This window comes from Polyodon spathula, chromosome 21 (assembly GCF_017654505.1).
Source record: "Polyodon spathula isolate WHYD16114869_AA chromosome 21, ASM1765450v1, whole genome shotgun sequence".
NCBI classification, from domain to species: Eukaryota; Metazoa; Chordata; class Actinopteri; order Acipenseriformes; family Polyodontidae; genus Polyodon; species Polyodon spathula.
Window position 1 is genome coordinate 22,110,084 of NC_054554.1, and position 17,770 is coordinate 22,127,853.

General features: G+C 36.6%; 1 protein-coding gene across 4 annotated transcripts in view; it reads left to right on the forward strand.

Annotated features, from left to right (window-relative positions):
• The first annotated feature begins 705 nt into the window (after positions 1–705).
• The window catches only part of LOC121296096 (protein NO VEIN-like), an 83,765-nt gene continuing 66,700 nt past the window's right edge, over positions 706–17,770 (forward strand). Inside the window, exons 1-9 of one of the 4 annotated variants that reach the window (XM_041221292.1) lie at positions 706–979; positions 2,924–3,235; positions 4,208–4,243; positions 5,939–6,250; positions 12,674–13,006; positions 14,505–14,573; positions 16,277–16,560; positions 16,677–16,805; positions 17,242–17,439. In XM_041221292.1, the coding sequence (XP_041077226.1) occupies positions 2,932–3,235; positions 4,208–4,243; positions 5,939–6,250; positions 12,674–13,006; positions 14,505–14,573; positions 16,277–16,560; positions 16,677–16,805; positions 17,242–17,439 (1,665 nt within the window). In that variant the 5' untranslated portion in view covers positions 706–979; positions 2,924–2,931. Of the gene's footprint in view, positions 980–2,923; positions 3,786–4,207; positions 4,244–5,938; positions 6,251–9,062; positions 9,152–12,673; positions 13,007–14,504; positions 14,574–16,276; positions 16,561–16,676; positions 16,806–17,241; positions 17,440–17,770 lie in introns of those variants that run through there. The other 3 variants (XM_041221293.1, XM_041221294.1, XM_041221296.1) reach the window with 3 other exon arrangements.

Consider the following 17,770-nt stretch of genomic DNA (forward strand, 5'->3'; position numbering starts at 1 on the left):
ACATATTGTCAATAAAGTTGTTGTTGAACCTAATATGGAGTCTGTGAGGTTTAATTAAAACGAGACAATCACCAGCGCTGAACTTCAATCACAACTTGTAGAACATCTTATATATAGTATATATATATCTATATATATATTATTATATTATATATATCATATATATAATATATATATATATATAGAACTATTTTTACAGACTATCTGCCGACATTTCTGGACAATTTAATTTTACACTGCTTTCTGAATATCTTTCCCCTACCCCCCTGGACCTACCACATACACAAATAAAGACATACACAGTTTATAACATAACTTAAGTGTTTGTTTAAATATTTTAAATAAACGTGTAGCACTATGCTTTTGTAAAATTGAAACATATTTTATCGCCAGTCTTAGGATGCACTTTTGCTGTCTTTGTCAGCATTTGTACAAAAAAAAAAAAAAAGTTAGCCTTAGTATTATTGTTGTGTGTAATATGTTAATAACGTTCTCTTCCTTGCATCACAAGGACGTCTGCCTTAAATTAAATAAGTGTGCGTGACAGGTGTGTAACTTAATTTTACAAACATTTAAAATACGCGCTGGTACCATAGTCTGAGTGTACCATCAAAACTGGTATGAAGGGAATCGGACACTGATTTTGTTTTTGTTCCTAATGCTTATTCAGTGGACATACTAATTGATTTCACTACGGAAAGTAGATCGCTCATTGGTGCCAAGGCACTAATTTTATAAGCATTTTCATAACAAATTGGTAAAGATTGTTAAGTTAATTCTTAAGTCAACGTCCTGTCTGTAGAAAAAAAGTACCCGACTGACGTTACGGCGCTTTCTGGTTCGACTACATCACTGATTAACCCATAATCTCTCCTTCCTTTCGTGACATAAACAAGGGAGGGTGTTGTGTAGGAACTACTCGGCGGTGCGTATGTCACCAACACAAAGTAAACTATTCTGTAGCTAGACGTTTGGAACGGTAGGATATTTTCTACTCTAAACTCATTTGTGTTGTGTGCAATGTATTAGTTTATGTGTTTTGTGTATAGTGTATCCACCGTTCATTTTGTTTTTATCAGGCATATAAAAGGCGTTGTTTTTATGACATATCTGCTGACATTTGATATAGTTTACTGACCAAAAACACCAGTTGGGTTGGAAGACAATTTAAGTGGGACTGTTTCGCAGACAACAATCGGTGCAATTTAATTGTTTTTTTTTTTGATTTTTGAAACCGACTTACTCAGTGTGAGATGTTGTTTGTTTAAATAATACATACGCATTGCAAACAAACTCAAACTGCTTATTCTTAAATTAAAATTACACAATTTAAATTTAATTTGGTTTGTAATGTCCATTCCTAAACACTTTAACAGTAGTCCAACTATGTTGCAAATCATTGTTTTTTTGTTTAAAAAACAAAAAACAAAAACATGCACATACGAGCACGTATAATAAGGTCACACGGTTTTCTGAACAGTGTGCCAAGCGAAAACGGTAAGGACCATCATCACTGTGTTAAGTCGCCACTTAATCTCATGCATTACATTATCCAATTCTGATATAAATCGAAGTGTATTAAAAAAAAAGAAATACTATAGTTAAATCTCACAGCTGTGGGAAAAAAAAAAAAAAAAAAAAAAAAAAAAAAAAAACTAGTTGTATTCCATGTAAGGTGTTCATGAAGTAATGTGGTTGAGGCATCAGTAAACAGAATTCCAGCAATGACCAACCCTGGTGTATATTTCTCAGAGCTGGTGGTTTGCTAGTTTTCAACTTCTGTAAAGAAAAAAAAAAAAACTTGCAGTTCTATACATTTCTTATGATTATCAACAATGTACAGTAGGTCTGTTTTCTGTTCCATTTTCATATTGGCTCACACACCTCTAAATATTTCCAAAATGTTTGTAGTATGGATTTGCATTATAGGGGTTTGAATGCCTGAATTCTGTTTTATGTTGTAAGAACCAGTTACAACCACATTAAATGGATGTTGGCAAACATGAGCTGTATTAAAATCAGCAAAAGCATTCTCTTTTGGCCTTCTGAATAAAATGCGGGAGAAAATGATTTTACCCTTTATTAAATACACGTTTAAAGGAAAACAAGGTTCACTGTAGCATTCTGTAATGAAAGTTGTACATAAAGGATTGTACTTAAATTTGTAGTCTACCAATGGTAAATGGAAGCAATAGCTGTTGATGACAGTGTTGTGCAGCCATTGGTTCTAAGGTTTGTTTAGTTTAACACACTGTTATTAAAATGGTTTTCTTTTTACTTTTCTGCATTGGGGCATCCACCTTAATGCACATTAACCTAATAATTGTAGAATATTTTAAAGATGGCTGTATGATACAAGCAGATGTCCACTAACCAGAGGTCGGGGCGGTTTGCTCACTGTTCTGACCTCGAGTGGGTGAAGATCAGCTTTTATTTTATTTTTTTACACAGCACCCTATACATTTCTCCTACATAGTTAAATGAGAGTAATTAAACAGCAAAGTTTAATGTGACATAATTTCCATCTGATAGGGACAATTTCCAGATGGGTGTATCACATCAAGACCAGGGTCTACTATGTATTATAATAATATGAATACAGTATGTGATGGCAGAAAGCACCAGTACTCAATTTATTGAAGCACAGTCACATTGGTTACATTAGCAGTGATTTTAGCATAATAGACATTTCATAATTTGAATTATTCTGTGGATAGATCCATTATGTAGCAGCTAGTATTGCTGTTAGTAATGACATAACTACTTTATGTATATTCTTTGTAGCCAGTTGTATTTGTGTTTGGTTGTATGACATTCCATTGGGTAGTTCCAGTTGACTAATTGGGGGGATTTTTCATCTTGGTGATTGTTGATCAGCTCCTGTAATCACGCTTTATGTAAGACTTTCTCTGTTTTTCTACAGTTTACAACATGGATCAGCTCAAGGAAGAAATTTATCATCTTTGCAGCTTTCATACAGAGGGGATCCCAGTACTGAAGCTACCATTTATCTACAGACAAACCTACAGCAAGCAGTTGAACATTGCGCAGTATGGGTTTAAGAGTCTGGAGGACCTGCTAGAGATCATGCTGGACACAGTTACACTCCAGTTTGATAAAAAGGGGCTCACAGCGAAGGCTGCAGCACCTAGAACAAGATTTGAGAACTTCACCAATGTTCCCATTACTATTCCAAATCCACTGGCAACGACTGCCTTAACACAGAAAGCTTCAAGTTAGTGAACATTTATTTTTGTTTGTTTTTATACATAATCGCAACGCAAAAACATAAGCATTCATCCCCCACTAAAGCTGTAAATTCTAAATGAGAGCTGCAACATGAAAAAGTAGATCCCATGACCTATATCTGGTTAATGGCTTCTCTAGACATGTAAAAGCGTGACATACTGAGAGATAAGCAGACAGACAAACAAGGAGACTGTCGTACACCAAGAGCTTATTCTAAAGCATGGTATTAGGAAGTTTAATCGCTGTGAGGTTGCAGTAATGGTGAGCAGAAAGCAAAGCAGGAAGTCTGAAGTGGAAGGCGCAATATTTGAACTTTTATTCTCAAAACAGCAACAACAAAAAAAAAAAAGCTAAATGCGGAGAAATAAACAGAGCTCTTCAAAAGTCCCCAAAAAAGTGAATAAATAGTCAGCCCAAATAAAGGCTTAAGCTCAGCTTTAACAGAAGATTAGCCTCTGCAAACACCAAAACAGTTATAGACCTGTCTGCTGCTGCTGCTTCAGGCTATCAAGCCACAGTAACCAACTACTGTCTAGGTGAAACATTTAATTTACATACTTTACATGAAACCAAATAAAGTACATTAGAATGGCCATTAGATTTTAATTTCTTTTTATTTTGTTTGCTAATATTATTTCTAATGTAGGTATTTTCCTATATCACTAAAATTAGCATTCACTGCCCCCCTCCCCCTTACATTGGAGTAGTAAGCTGCATTATCAGTGCATGCGCTTTAGGTGCGCACACACCTACTCACACGCTCGACCCCGCAGCGTGTCACTGGCGGCAGCCCAAATAAAACAAACCATAGCTAAATACAAAAGGGAAGTTACTTTCTTTTTCCTGTATATTTTGTATTTTAAAACATCACCCTCCTGCAGTATTCGTCCAACAAAAGTGTGCTCCCTTTCATTTTGCCATGTTTACACAGATTACTAACTTTCTTTTTCTTTCACAGGTCTCCCAGCAACAACACCAATACCTCCTCCAGCTGGTAAGTACAGTGATTTACATACTTTTGCAATATATATCGTATGGTTTATATGTACAAATACAAATTAAAAGTACAAGCAGTTAGCACAGTTAACGTTTTGTTTCAGTCCTTGTAACACCAACCAGTCCTTTTTAAACGGTGCAGTGTTAAATACACTACGATGAAACGGCTATGTTAGCTCTAGTGGTTTTTATTGAGGGTTGGAATTAACAACTCCCTCACAATCACAATATTACAAGCGGTTCTGTAGATAAATGAAAAACTCTAAAATGACACAGTACAGAGAGACTATGGGATGGACAGATTAACAGCCTCCTTGTACTCGATATAATGATACACACACAGTAACTTGTTGTAAAGGAGGCACTAAGCCAGTTCCATGTCATTACTTACCATTGCTAACTTCTATGGACGTCAGTATGTTTAAGCATGCTCGGTTAATGAGGAACGAAAGTCAAGGTCAACTATCACGGTAGAGCCATCATTGAAAGGGCACTATCGCTATTAGAAAACCATTTTTACCATTTTGTTTTTAAAACAAAGCAAAAAAAAAAAAAAAATGCCTTAAAAGATTTACCTTGCGCTTGTACTGATTCATTGGGTACCTTTCCACTTAGTAAAGATGTTCTAAGAAAATAGTCCAGCACAATTTACTTTGTACATTTTCTTTTTCGATCCTCACAGCCTGGTGGCTTTTTAAAGTTTAAAGCACCCCTGTGGCTTCAATATAGCTGTAAAACATGTCTAATCTGTTAGTGCAACTGGTACGCCTGAGTGTAACCGTTAACCTTTCCCCCTGCCACACTCTGCACCTAATGGATACAAGAAATATATCTGTAAGAAATGCCTTGCAGAACAAAAGTGGTGTTTCTTACATCCACTAGGAGTGTTGCAGAAGAGATGCAATAGAATAAAAAAATAAAAATAAAAAAATAATTCCAGAAGACACATTTTCCTCCTCGTGATACTGGAGTCACTCTCAAATGTATATTAAGAAGAAATCTTTTGAACAACCACTTAATTCCTTGTGTACTTTAAGGGGTTAACAGTAAAATGTTAAACCTACAAAAGATATTTTGTTACCTCTTTGTACTTTACAGACCAACTATTTTTTTTATTGTTATTATTAGGGTATCCCATAGAGTTACTGTGTGAGTGGATCCTGGAACTGTGCCGGAAACATCCTGAGGGTGTTTCAGATAAACAAATAAGAAAAGCTTATGCCCAAAAGCACCAGACACACCTTGCTGTGAATAATTATGGCTTTAGAAATTTAAAATCTTTGCTGGAGTCCATGGACATGTTCGAGGTGAATGGTAGCGTTGTTAAAGCAAAGACTGCAGGTGCAATGTCGGACAGTTTCAGAGCGACACAAGAATCTGTCTCCAACCACACAGCTTGCAAGGCTATTGTTTCTCAGATAAAATTAAAATCAGCACGACAGACAACTGGTACTAAAAATAATGTGAAGTTGAACTTTCTTTTTTGGTTAAATTTTCTTTACTTTGAAAACTGTTTTAAAGCAGTGCTAATCAATTTTTATTTTGTGCAAACATTCAAACAAACACTGTTTGAAATGTATTCAGTGTCCATATATATAACCAGATTTCTAAATGCAACAAACAGACATCGTGCAAAGAAAACCAGTGCAGACCTTTGTGTGCAGACTTTAACTACTTAAGTTTCCTTCATCAGATGACCAGTTGCCCCAACTTCGAGAGGAACTGAACATCATGTTCCAGTATTTTCCCGATGGCATTGAATTATCCAAAATACGGAACAGTTACAAAACAATGTTTAATCGGAAGCTGAAGTTGTCAGAATACGGCTTTGCCAGTCTGAAGGATCTGCTGCTGTTGCTGGGGGACACAGTCTGTGTGGAGCGCCAGGGAGAGAAGAACATTGTCAAGACAGTAAGAGCTACAGCAACACCGCCACGGCCTATGGTCAAGGAATTGGCAGAAACTAACAGTGACCAGAGGCCTTATTCAGTGGAAATGTTTAAAGGTATTTCATTTTCACTGAACTGTCTGCGTGTTACTTTGTTGTTGTTGAAAGATGCTGTGTCCAGTCAAGCTGACACAGTCTGTGATTGGCTCTCGGCAGTTGGAGGTACAGGATTGGTTGCTTTCATTGATGGTAAATATTGATTGGCTGGTTTTGGTGGACAATGAAATTAATTTGGACCAATTGTATCTTTGTTTAGTATTTACTGTACAATAGATGTGAACTATGCTTAAATACAGCACGTCAAAAAGAAAAAGGCAGCACTTTGATTGATTTTAAATTGAATTCTCAGACATTCCAGCGGGCATCTACCATCTATTCGTGCCCGCTAGAACTGGAAGCTGATTGGCTGACCGTACTGATACTGAGCACTTTTATTACACAAATGTAAACAGGAACAAATAAAAAGTTCAAACAAAACAATACAGTCATTCGCCTTCACTATAAAGTTTGCAACCTATCCCTCTCCCCCAAACAAAGGATTTCCCCCTGCTTTTATACAGGTGGCCATTTTCCAATTAGCACTCAAATACCTAATAGGAGAATGGCCACACCATTGTTAGCTGGGACAGCATTAACTATTTCCCTACCAACCTTACATTCCCGCACACACTATTTACACAAGCAGGGCTTTTGCCCAGCCACAAAAATAAATTAAATGCATTTTAATGCATTTTAATTCCAGGCTATAAGGCAACAAAAGGTGAACATTTTGAAAGGGGTGTAGACTTTCTATAGGCACTGTATGTGTAGCCTTGTATATTAATCCATATTAGAATATAATGATCTAATTTTATAGGATGCTCTGTAGCAACATATACAGTCACTTCTGTAGATATATCTGTATAGACAACTAAAAGGTTTATATAGAGCATACTGTAATAGATTTTTTTCAGAAGGATTTTGCAGTAAGGCATGTCAAAGATAGCCTAGGAAAACCTGCATTGTTTGAATTGGCAACAGGCAATCTGTAAAAATAATAAACTCAAAAGCCTAGGTGTCATTTCAAAACTAAGTTAATTTAAAAAAAAAAAAGTGTACTTTTCATAAATTCAGTTTGTAGCTGGAATGCAGTATGCAATGTTCCCTTTAATACTGTGCAAATGTAATTGGTTGCTGTTGTGAGGCGAGCACACATGGGGTTGTTATATAGAGTGTAGTGTTGCTAAGGGTGCTGAGTCACTTGACAGCCAATGAAAGCAGCCAGAACCGAAATAGCTCCGAGGCTTCTGGTGTGGGGAAAGTGAAACTTACAGCAGGTTTTGTTTGAGAGCAGTTTCTGTTTTGTTTATTGAGAAGTAAAATAACGGCTTGCAACATTTCCTTTAACAGATAAGAACACTGTTGGAAACTGCTATTCTGTCTTGTAAAAGTGACTTCATTCTTTGGAATTGTGTTACATATTTGCCCCTGGATACCAAAAATCAAAGTACAGAATTTGTAATCATCATTATACCAGTGTTTGCAACATTTCCCACTTTCTTACATACAAACAAATTCATTTTCACCAAATGAAACGACATTTCATTTTAAGGAATGTCATGCATATTCTGCTGTATTTTATATTCAACGTTTTGTCAGTGCAATTTGCTGTAATTGGTAAAGCATGTAATTAAAGGACTACAAGTTTATAAATTGTTGAACAAATCTTAACCTAATGTAGAATGCTGTTTGATATGCTGGACACATTCTTGGTTAAAGAACCATACTTAATGTAGTTGATATTTTATGGTAAACGTCTTGTGAGGAACTGGTTTCAGCTCGATCCATGCTTTGCCTTCATGATTTGCTGAGGTCTGCAATTATGGAAGTGTCATATAATTAAGCTACCCATAATGTACACATTAATTGATGCTTGATCATATGGACGTTTAAGGCCTAACAGTTATATAAATGAAAAGACAGAGTAACCACAAAACAAGTAAAGACACTAATGCATGTTACCAGCAATCAGGCATATTCTAAATGAGTTGCAGAACTGTCAAAGGGGTAATTCCACTGTAAATGGCTCTCGTGCTGGGGAGGTCCATCTCGATATGTGGTTTATGATGCTTAAAAAAATTGTGCCAGGACAGGTGTCGTGTTCATGCAAATGAAGTGCAACTCACAAGTATGGTAAAGTGTCTAGAGGTGGTAAAAATACCATGTTTAATGACCCTTGTCCTTGTTTTAAACAAACTGCTACTGTTATTTAAAAGCATGTTTCATAGCTTTCTAAACTCCCCCCACGCTACTATACATATCTGTGAACAACATGTGTTGAAACACTGTGATTGCCATCAGCCAATTTGCATTTTCAAAAAATTGACAGTCGCACGTTCTTAGGTAGTGTGAATTGTAGAGGTTTATACATTTCTAGAGAACTACTTCGCTTGTTATACAACTCGCTGTGGGCATTCTTCAACCCAGGTTATCAGAATCTCTGAATAAAAAGTATACTAACATTCCTATGATATATATATATATATATATATATATATATATATAATATATATATATATATATATATATATATTTAACTTTCGCTCCTGAGGTAGTATTTTAAATGACTACTCCAGTTTTTTTTCGACATACGATAGAACTTTGAGACTCGAAATTGTAGGTAAGTTCTCTTAAAATTTTTTAATATAACATGCTCTGTAGGAAAAGGATGCTTGAAAGATTAAAAACTTGCATTCAATACTTGCACTTTCATTTCTACAGTAAGAGTTGTTATCAGTTCCAATTTCCTCATTTTGTGCAAGTGGGAGGAGAGTCAATCCTGTAGGGTGTGAAATGGTACAAAAAGGGAATGCTAACAAAACTCATCATTAGCAGACTGCAACTGCTAGGATATATCTCTTCATATAGTTCAAAGCAATGTCTTGCATTCATTAGAAAAAAATATTTCTTGTATATCAGGTAGGAAATGTCTTTATTAGTTTAATGTGTGATTTTAAGATGATGAGGTTTATTTATTTTAGCAATATAGCTAACTTGTATTACAAAATAAATGATGACATATTGAAATGTTTTTAAGATGCAGTTGTAAGAAGTAAATGGAAATTCTAAAATTCTGATTTATTTTTTAAACAATTGGCATCAAAGCAAGAATTATAAAAGTTACTTAGAATACATAGAAGGGAAGACTCATTTAAAAGTTTAGTTTGAGTGAAGCAATCAACATGTTTGATAATTATGAATGCTTACATTTAAATTTTTCTTCTAGTTGAATAAATAAATGCATGTAATGTAATAATACATGTACTACAGTACACAATATTTACTGCACTGTAGAATGCTGAAATAATTTAGTTCTGGGAGTAATATTTGAATATGTAAACACTTATGCAGTAGTGAAACATTTTCCTATAACACAGATAAATGACAGTCAAAGATAAATCGTATCCTCCAGTAAACACACATTACTACTTTCCACAGGAGTGTTTCTCTTCCTTGTTTAGAAAGTAATCGATGGGGTACTGGGTTTATGCTACTTTAAAGATATTTCTTTACTTTAATATGGTACTAATTATACTTCAGCTTATTCAGAATGAATACGTTTGGCTGGAATTTTGAAAGAATATTTAAACTGGAGAAATGCTCACCTCAAAACTAAAATAGTTTTAATAGACCCCTGTACCTTTTTAAATATTTAACCTACTGTATTCTACTGTAAATACCAAAGATCACTGGTTAAGACATTTTCTCCATGGCAACAAATTAGCATTGTCCAAAATCTTAACAGGTTATCCAGTGGCAGTTGGATAAATTAGTTTAGATAATCAAGATATTACTGTGTTTACAAGAAATGAATGCCTTTGTCTGCCATTATTTTCTTTTGGAATTGTAATTCTGTTTGAATGTACCTGAAGTTTATAGATAAGCTTCAAATTCAAGTTTGTGGACGTTGTTTTTCACTTTGATAGAAGCCATGATCTGGACTATAGAGCCGTTGTAGTGTTAGAAAGTGGTACATCATCAGAATGTGGTTCGTATGCCAAAGCATGACGTCAGAAAATGGTACGCAGTCAGATTTTGGTAAGGTGAAATCACTTGCTATCTGATGTGTGTTTTCCTATTGTAAAAAAAATTACACAAATTAAACAAAAATTTTTGTGAACTTAAACTGAAAACAGACAATTAATTTCTCTTAAAAGAGAAGTCCACCACAAAGTTGCACAAGTAAAACTAAAATGTACAAGACCCAGTGTATTGCATATGATGAATATTCTTATACTATTTTCTTAATGTTGGAAAAATATGATAACTTGCATTAAAAACTATGTAAAAGCCTGGAAAATATGACCAATTACATTTTAAAAAGATGTAAAAGACCGAAAACAGCATAATATACCAGATTTGAATGGACGCTTCACTGCTTTCTTAGTAGAAGTTGTTTAGTAATGCGCGAGTACCACTTTTTAACATGTACCTGAAAATAATACTGCACAGGTAAGACATTTTAAGTTACTTTCACCTCTGACTATAGCACCTACTTTGATTTCAATTCAGGTAAAATCTGCCAATCTCTTTTAGACATTGCCAGAACTGTGTATATACTGTGTTATTAAATAGTACATTTATTAATATTTGTATTTTTTGTTTTGCAAAACAGAAACGTTATGTTTCAGTTTTATTGCATTTGCAGTTTTATTAAGTCTGCAATACAATGATGCATTTACAAGATTGTTCTTCAGTTCATTTGATTTCAGATAAAGTATTTTTTCTCTCTTCTCTTTTACACAAAACACGGTGTATTTATGTATTTCCCCTTTGTGTAGGATCATACTGAAAAGCTTACACAGACAGAATTCTAGGTTGACACTGCACAGTGAATCCGTAATACATTTTTTTCATTTTGGTCGTTGTGGTTTTTTTGGGGTTTTTTGCTATCAGTCCGTCCTGTCATATGTCTGACATATGTGCCTGTTTGACAGTAGGCAATTTTAGATTTAGTGCCTAGATTTACACTGAATTTGCCAGGTGACTTCATTGACGTTCCTTGCTAACAGTGGTGGTGTGTGCTGGGAACGAGTGGAGAGTAGAAGCAAAGCACAGAATACTGAATCACACAGCGACTTTCTGATATGAATTAAGAAGCTCTAAAAGTATGGTTATAACTTATATGATTCTTTTTTTCATTCATTTTTGTTTTCAGTACACTCAAAATTAAGAAGACCAATGTTCAGGGAGTTCAGCAGAGTCAAATTACATATTTTTCAAGAATGCAGTTTTAGAAATACATTTCTACAGTGCCTAAAAAACTTAGAACACGGTATAAAGTAGTAAAGAAAAATAATTACTTAATTGTTTACCATGCTGACATTATTTATTCCTTATGAAACTGTTTTGCTGGGTGGGTTTTTATTGTGCACAGGTTTCCGAGTATCTTAATATTACTCGTGTAATAAAAAATAAAAAAGGACTCGTCGTTAATATCTCCACGTCACGGAGCCCTAATGTCCGAATCACACAAGGTCAAGTCCAAGTCTTTTGCGCCCGTGATGTGACTTGAGTCCTACAAGTCTGGGAACCGGTGTAGCGATTGATCTGAAACTTGGCATAATCAACAACCAAACCTGCTTCAGGTTTGCGAAGCCGAAGTAACTGTGATAATATCAATCTGGCTGCCACCAAATTCACAGAAACGCGCTCCAAACATCAAAGTGCATCTGTTTGAAAACCGTTTAACCAACTAACTCTGAACTTGGTAGGCATCATCCTGGGGACAGTGGAATTCAAATAGGGCAAAATGGTGTTCTTTTGTTTAACAAGATGGTCGCCAGACCTACATTTTCTTCTTAAATTTAAAACCACTTCAGTTGAAAAACGGTTTATTTGATTAACTCCAAAGTTGACAGTCATCATCCCTGTATCAATACAATTGACTTTTTCAAAAATGGTGTTTGTGCATAAACCTATTTGGCCACCTGATTATTTCTTTTAAAACCTTTCAAAATCTTCGGTCAAATGTAAAATTAACTTATAACTCCTTACAGGGTGCAGATAGGGTAATGGTTACTATGGAACACATTTAAGAACCCATATATGCTATATTCAAATAATCCCTTGATCATGACCTTTGACCTCGTCTTAAAATTAAATGTAAAACTTGCTTATAACTCCTCACAGTGTGTAGATAGGGTATTGGTTACTATGCTCTTTAAAGTTATAAAGCATCGTGAGATAATGAACTAATGCAGTCTTTTGAATTGAAATGGCGCCATAAAACTGATCTGTTGCTGACACTTGTGCTGCAGTGCTACAGCTTTCCAGCTGGTACTCCGCTTGGAAGCTGTAAAATTGCCTGGCAGTTCTAGTTAAGTTTATTTTAGTATTTCCTAATTTTCTGCAAATTAATTTTTTTACAAAGAAAGGGTGTGCATGTAACAGACCCACAGTCCTTTGCTGCGTTTCTGATACACTCTTCTTGTTTTCTAGTTACGATGGAGAAGGTTCAACGGGATGTCCTTGAACTCCTAAAACTAAACCCGGATGGCATTCACCTGAAGAGACTCACTGTGACCTACAGTCAGAGATACAAAAGAAACCTGACAGTCTCCACTTTGGGGTTCCCTTCTTTAACTGCCTTTATAGAGTCAATGAAGGATGAGCTGCACTTAGAAGGGGAACTTATCCTCCTCGGTGCAGACCACAGGCCTGAGAACAGGGATCCCACACCTGCAGCTGCAGTCAAACGCAAGCCTCCGATGGCAGCTGCTGCTGTGAAGAAACAGCAAAGCCCTCAGCCAGCTGACTCTCCTGGGGCAAGAGGTAATTAAAAGCAACATGTCACTCAGATACACCTAGCAAATTGAGGGAATGTCAGTTTCTTATGATATGCTGTTCTGTACAGACTGTGGACATACTGGTCTTCTTTCATAATTGTGCTCGCTGTAATCTTCCTTATCTGTGAGTTATCAGGCCATCGCTATTTTGTTTTTCAAGACTATAAATATAGTTTGGGCCAAATTTGCCTATGATATTGAGTGTCTCGTCTGTTAAAGGCACAACCACATGCTGTGTTGGGCGAGTCATACAGTCAGGAGAGTGCATGTTCACATTCTGGCAGGGCCAAGTTCTCGATCTTCTCTAGAGATTGGATAGAAGGTGATTTTTTTGGTCCTCTGACAGATTAGGGAGTATCAATTAGGAATTTGTTCGCCTCCTGACATTATAGGGACCCTACAAATGAGCTCAAAGTAGTCTCCTGTAGGGCTAGCGTTTGTCCTCCAGGGGTCGGTAACTCATTGCCATTCGCTGTAGAGCCCTGGGTGTAAAGACGCAATTGGCTTGGTCGTGGGGTTAGAGGACGCCCACTGACTTTTGTTTCTCCTGCGCGGTCGTGGAGATTACTGTGGTTAGGGAGCATGGTTGCACATTCTAAATCTCAGTGAAATACAGTAGAACCTAAGAGGTCCGATCCTGTCAGATATGATATGAACCTCAAGCATGTATCATTTATACATGCTGGTACTAACTGAACGTTACAGATGGAAACTGATCACAACCTTATGTGTCTAGAACAGTAAGTTCAGCTCTTGCAGGACAAAATGATTCAGTTGGATATAAAAACCATGTGCTGGAAATGACGAGAGGGATATTGCTGCAGACCTGGAGGCGGTCAAAAAGACAGTGTTTTTGAAAATGCTGTTTCACCTTAGATGGTAGCTGTCAGTAAGTTCGCTTAAATAGAAGAAAGCAAGTGATTAATATATTTACTGTACCATTAAAAAGCTGAAACTAAAGTTTTGTTTGAGTTAACGCACACTTTGGTGCATAAAATAAAATACTGTCGGATTACATTTTGTAAATTGCTAAATACTATATTACGGTGCTTTTATTTTTAATACTGTCCCCCTTTTTTAATCGTCAGGTTCTACTGTGCAGGGGGAAATAATCACACACGTTACATTTTTACAATAAATGACAATCCAGACCTCACAAGGAATCTCAGGGATGAATTTTTGAATGATGATGAAAATATTGTAAATGAGTTAAGAATTGACACAAAGCTTTCCTTTTATTCATCAAGAACTTCAGCAGAATACGCCAGCTGCACCCAAGTCCAGCATAATGTCTTCCATAGTTTCTTTGAGTCCTAGTCCTCCTACAAAGAAACTGACTGAAGAACAGCTACTCCAGAATGTGACAGAGCTGGTCAAAATAGTCCCGGCTGCTTCTGTGTCTTTGGCTCAGCTTCAGAACATTTACTATTTGCATTACAAGACTCAATTGCCTCTACAACTGTATATCTCTCTTTATAATGCAGTTGCCATCGAACAAATAAAAGAGACGACTCCTGGTGTTCAAGCACAGCCAGCTGTGAATAGCCCTGCAGGTAAGATGGAACCAATAAATATTTTGTTGTTCTTGTTTGTAACCTTGAACACTCAATAGTAATCTCTTGAGGTAGCTATATAAATCAGTGCATCTCAAGTCATTTTTTAGGATTATTTCTTAGCTAAGCCCTATTATAAGAGCATAAGTACTGTAGTTTCCAATGGCATTTCATTTGCCTTTTTACACCCCCTTACAGCTGGATGGTGTTTGCAATCATTCCATGTGGTTCTGGGTTCTGTTGCTCCACTGTTGAGTTCTTATCATTTTTCTCAACTACACCAATGCAATGATGTTCAGTTAGTGGATCATCTGCTTTTTAAATAGTTTACCATTCACATAGCCTAGCCTTGCAGTGTTAACACACAGCTTGACAATATCCCCTGTGGCTATAAAATAATTACACTCCAATATAAGAACAGAGAGGGTGCTATTATATATAATGATATGTGCTTCTTCAAAAAACCATACAGTGCATTACAGATAATCAAAAACATATTATGTTTTAAGCCAGCTTCAGGTCTGCAAATTGAGTTCATTAATTAAAAATCTAAGCCTATGCAAATCATTGGCCAGTCTAACAGATTTCATAGACTACAGTTGGAAATTACACTTGTATTGTAGATATCAATAACATCAGTGAAGCCTTTGTTAAACCTATGTGTTGTGTTTTATAATTATCTTGCAGTTTACTGTACGATTGCAGTGAATGGGTGTTCCAATATACCATCAACATGTAATGCGTAAAATGTCCTGTAGGTGGGCTCAGAACTTAAAATTGACTCCTAAAATGCACATTTTTCTTGTCACAAGTAGGCTGCTTTGCCTGGTACACATAAGAATGCGTGGCAGACCTGACACTGGACTTGCCCTTGCCACAGGAATGCAGCTCAAACATGTCTGAACAATATTCTTGTGCCTCGACCACCAGGCACATTGCCATCACTATTACATTCTAATCAGCCCTGAGGAGTAGCTGAGTCATTGCTCACATTATATAATAGCTCACTAAGACTGCTGTAGTGTTATTATAGTTTGGCTGTTAACCTTGTATAATGAGCTTTGCACTCTGTAGTCTGCATACATGCTGTATAAAGTATATCTTGGCACTGTTTTATATCACTATTATTAAATGGATGTTTAAAAACTTGGTATTCTTTAGCACAGAATTTCCATACTTTGCCACATCTTTCCATACATGTGTCACATTTATATTTTTTGGTACCTCTTGTTTTGCTGGCAATGTGCACTTCACGGTGTTGTTGCTTACAAATATAAATTCACTTTGGCTGATCTAGCCTGCATCACAGATGTCTACAGCAGGAAACTAGAATTGAAGAGCAGCTCCATAACTCATAGTCAAAGCACCTTAACACAGACCTTAAAAGATACAGTATTTGAGGAATAGCAGTAAGAACAAATCTGAAGAATTTCAAACTTCCTAAGAAGGCAAGGGTACAGTAAAATAAATGATCTAAACAGACGTCAATTAAAATAGGACCCTTCCACATACAGATATACACTTGCATTGATATCAGCCAGTTTAGATTAATTGAATAAACCCCCCTAAGTTTTAAATAATGACATTACTTAACAATAATAAGTTGAAAGCAGTCACCCCTCAGAAGACTACCACAGAGGGTCTATCGCAGGTTTTCCAGTGGCAGCCCATTGCTGCATCTCCACCTCTCTCCTTGAAATCAGCAGACTTCCCAGTGCTGGGAGGAAAGCTTTCCAGATCGGAGCAGAAGGAGCTGAAGGAAGAAGCCATGAAAAAACAGAAGAGCAGCTCCCCTGTGTTCAAAGAGGCGTACCACTCCCAGATGAGAGAAATGCACATGTCCAACATGCAGGCCGTAGAGGCTTTGCAAGCGGATGATATGCTGGGTGGAGATCGGAGAAGAGTCAACGTGGAGGAAGCAAACGCCTTGGCAACAGAGTTCATCCGGGCCATTGCATCGGATGGAGAGCATGTTACCATAGTGAAGGTGTGTGGCAGTCCTGCATTATAGAGCTGCAGTAATTAGGTTGCCTGTTAATTAACCTAATAAGACATGATTGTAAACCACTGGTTTGAACTCCCCTTTAATGTGCTCCTTTTTAGGTTATATCCAGGATCTGCAGACATTTAAGAATCCCGGCACTGAAGCGCTATGGAATCATACCACAACGAGATCTTCCTGCAGTTAAGGAACTTTCTCGTACCCTTAGGGAAGTCAATATCTTCATTGAGGTATGTGTTGCTTTTTTTATATTTATTTATTTTGGTTAAAAGATTGTAATAGGAAACAGTATAAACCTAATGGAACGGAACTGGGAAAAAATACTTTGTTTCTAAATTTATTGTTATAGACTAGAGTAAACACTAAAACAGATATGGGCCTTTGTTTTAAATTGATCAATTGCCTTTTCTCACCTGCTGATCCTCCAGTCTGGGAAGGGTACCTGATCAATAGGGGTCATTGAAGCCTGCTGAGACAAACTAGCCCAAACCGTTTTTTGCAAGGGTCAAAGAAGCCCACAGCCAAGATTGTAGTGAGGGAGATTCAAAGCACACTGTCTGAGGTGATCCAGTAGAGATCCTTTCCCTAAAAGTGAGTATTTGAATGTTATGGATAAGTGACAACATGTTGTGAGGATGCTCGGTAACCGTTGCATTTCTTTGAAAGGCTTTCGAAGCAGTTCGGACAGTATGCACCCTGCACGAGATCGGACAGTGCTTGGCTGGACTGAAAAATAAGAAACACTTTGAAGAACTAGAACTCGGTCCCTTGTGCAAGCTCCCCTTGATCTACAAGATGTTTAAAGTTCCCAGCACTTTGAAGGACGAGGATATACGTGAAATTGAGACAGTGGATATCTTAAAGGTAAAACATTTTCCACTGATATTTATTACGTTCAGATTACAGGCACTTGACTTCTCATGTATGTTTGTTTGGTGGCTACCTCCAAATTAAGTTTCAAGTATTTCTCAGGCACACTTTGTTCCTACAAAGAGTGCAAGAGAAAATACAATACAAATTCTTTGAAACTGACATGGAGTGTGAGATCTACACACTGAGCAAAATTATAAGCGTAGTGTACCTAATAGGTTCCATGGTGACTTATAATGTATTCTATGACTGTCGGGTGTAATTCTTATTCTCCTAGAACCTCCAAGTATTAAGTGCCATGAAAAAAAAAAAAAAACACTATCAC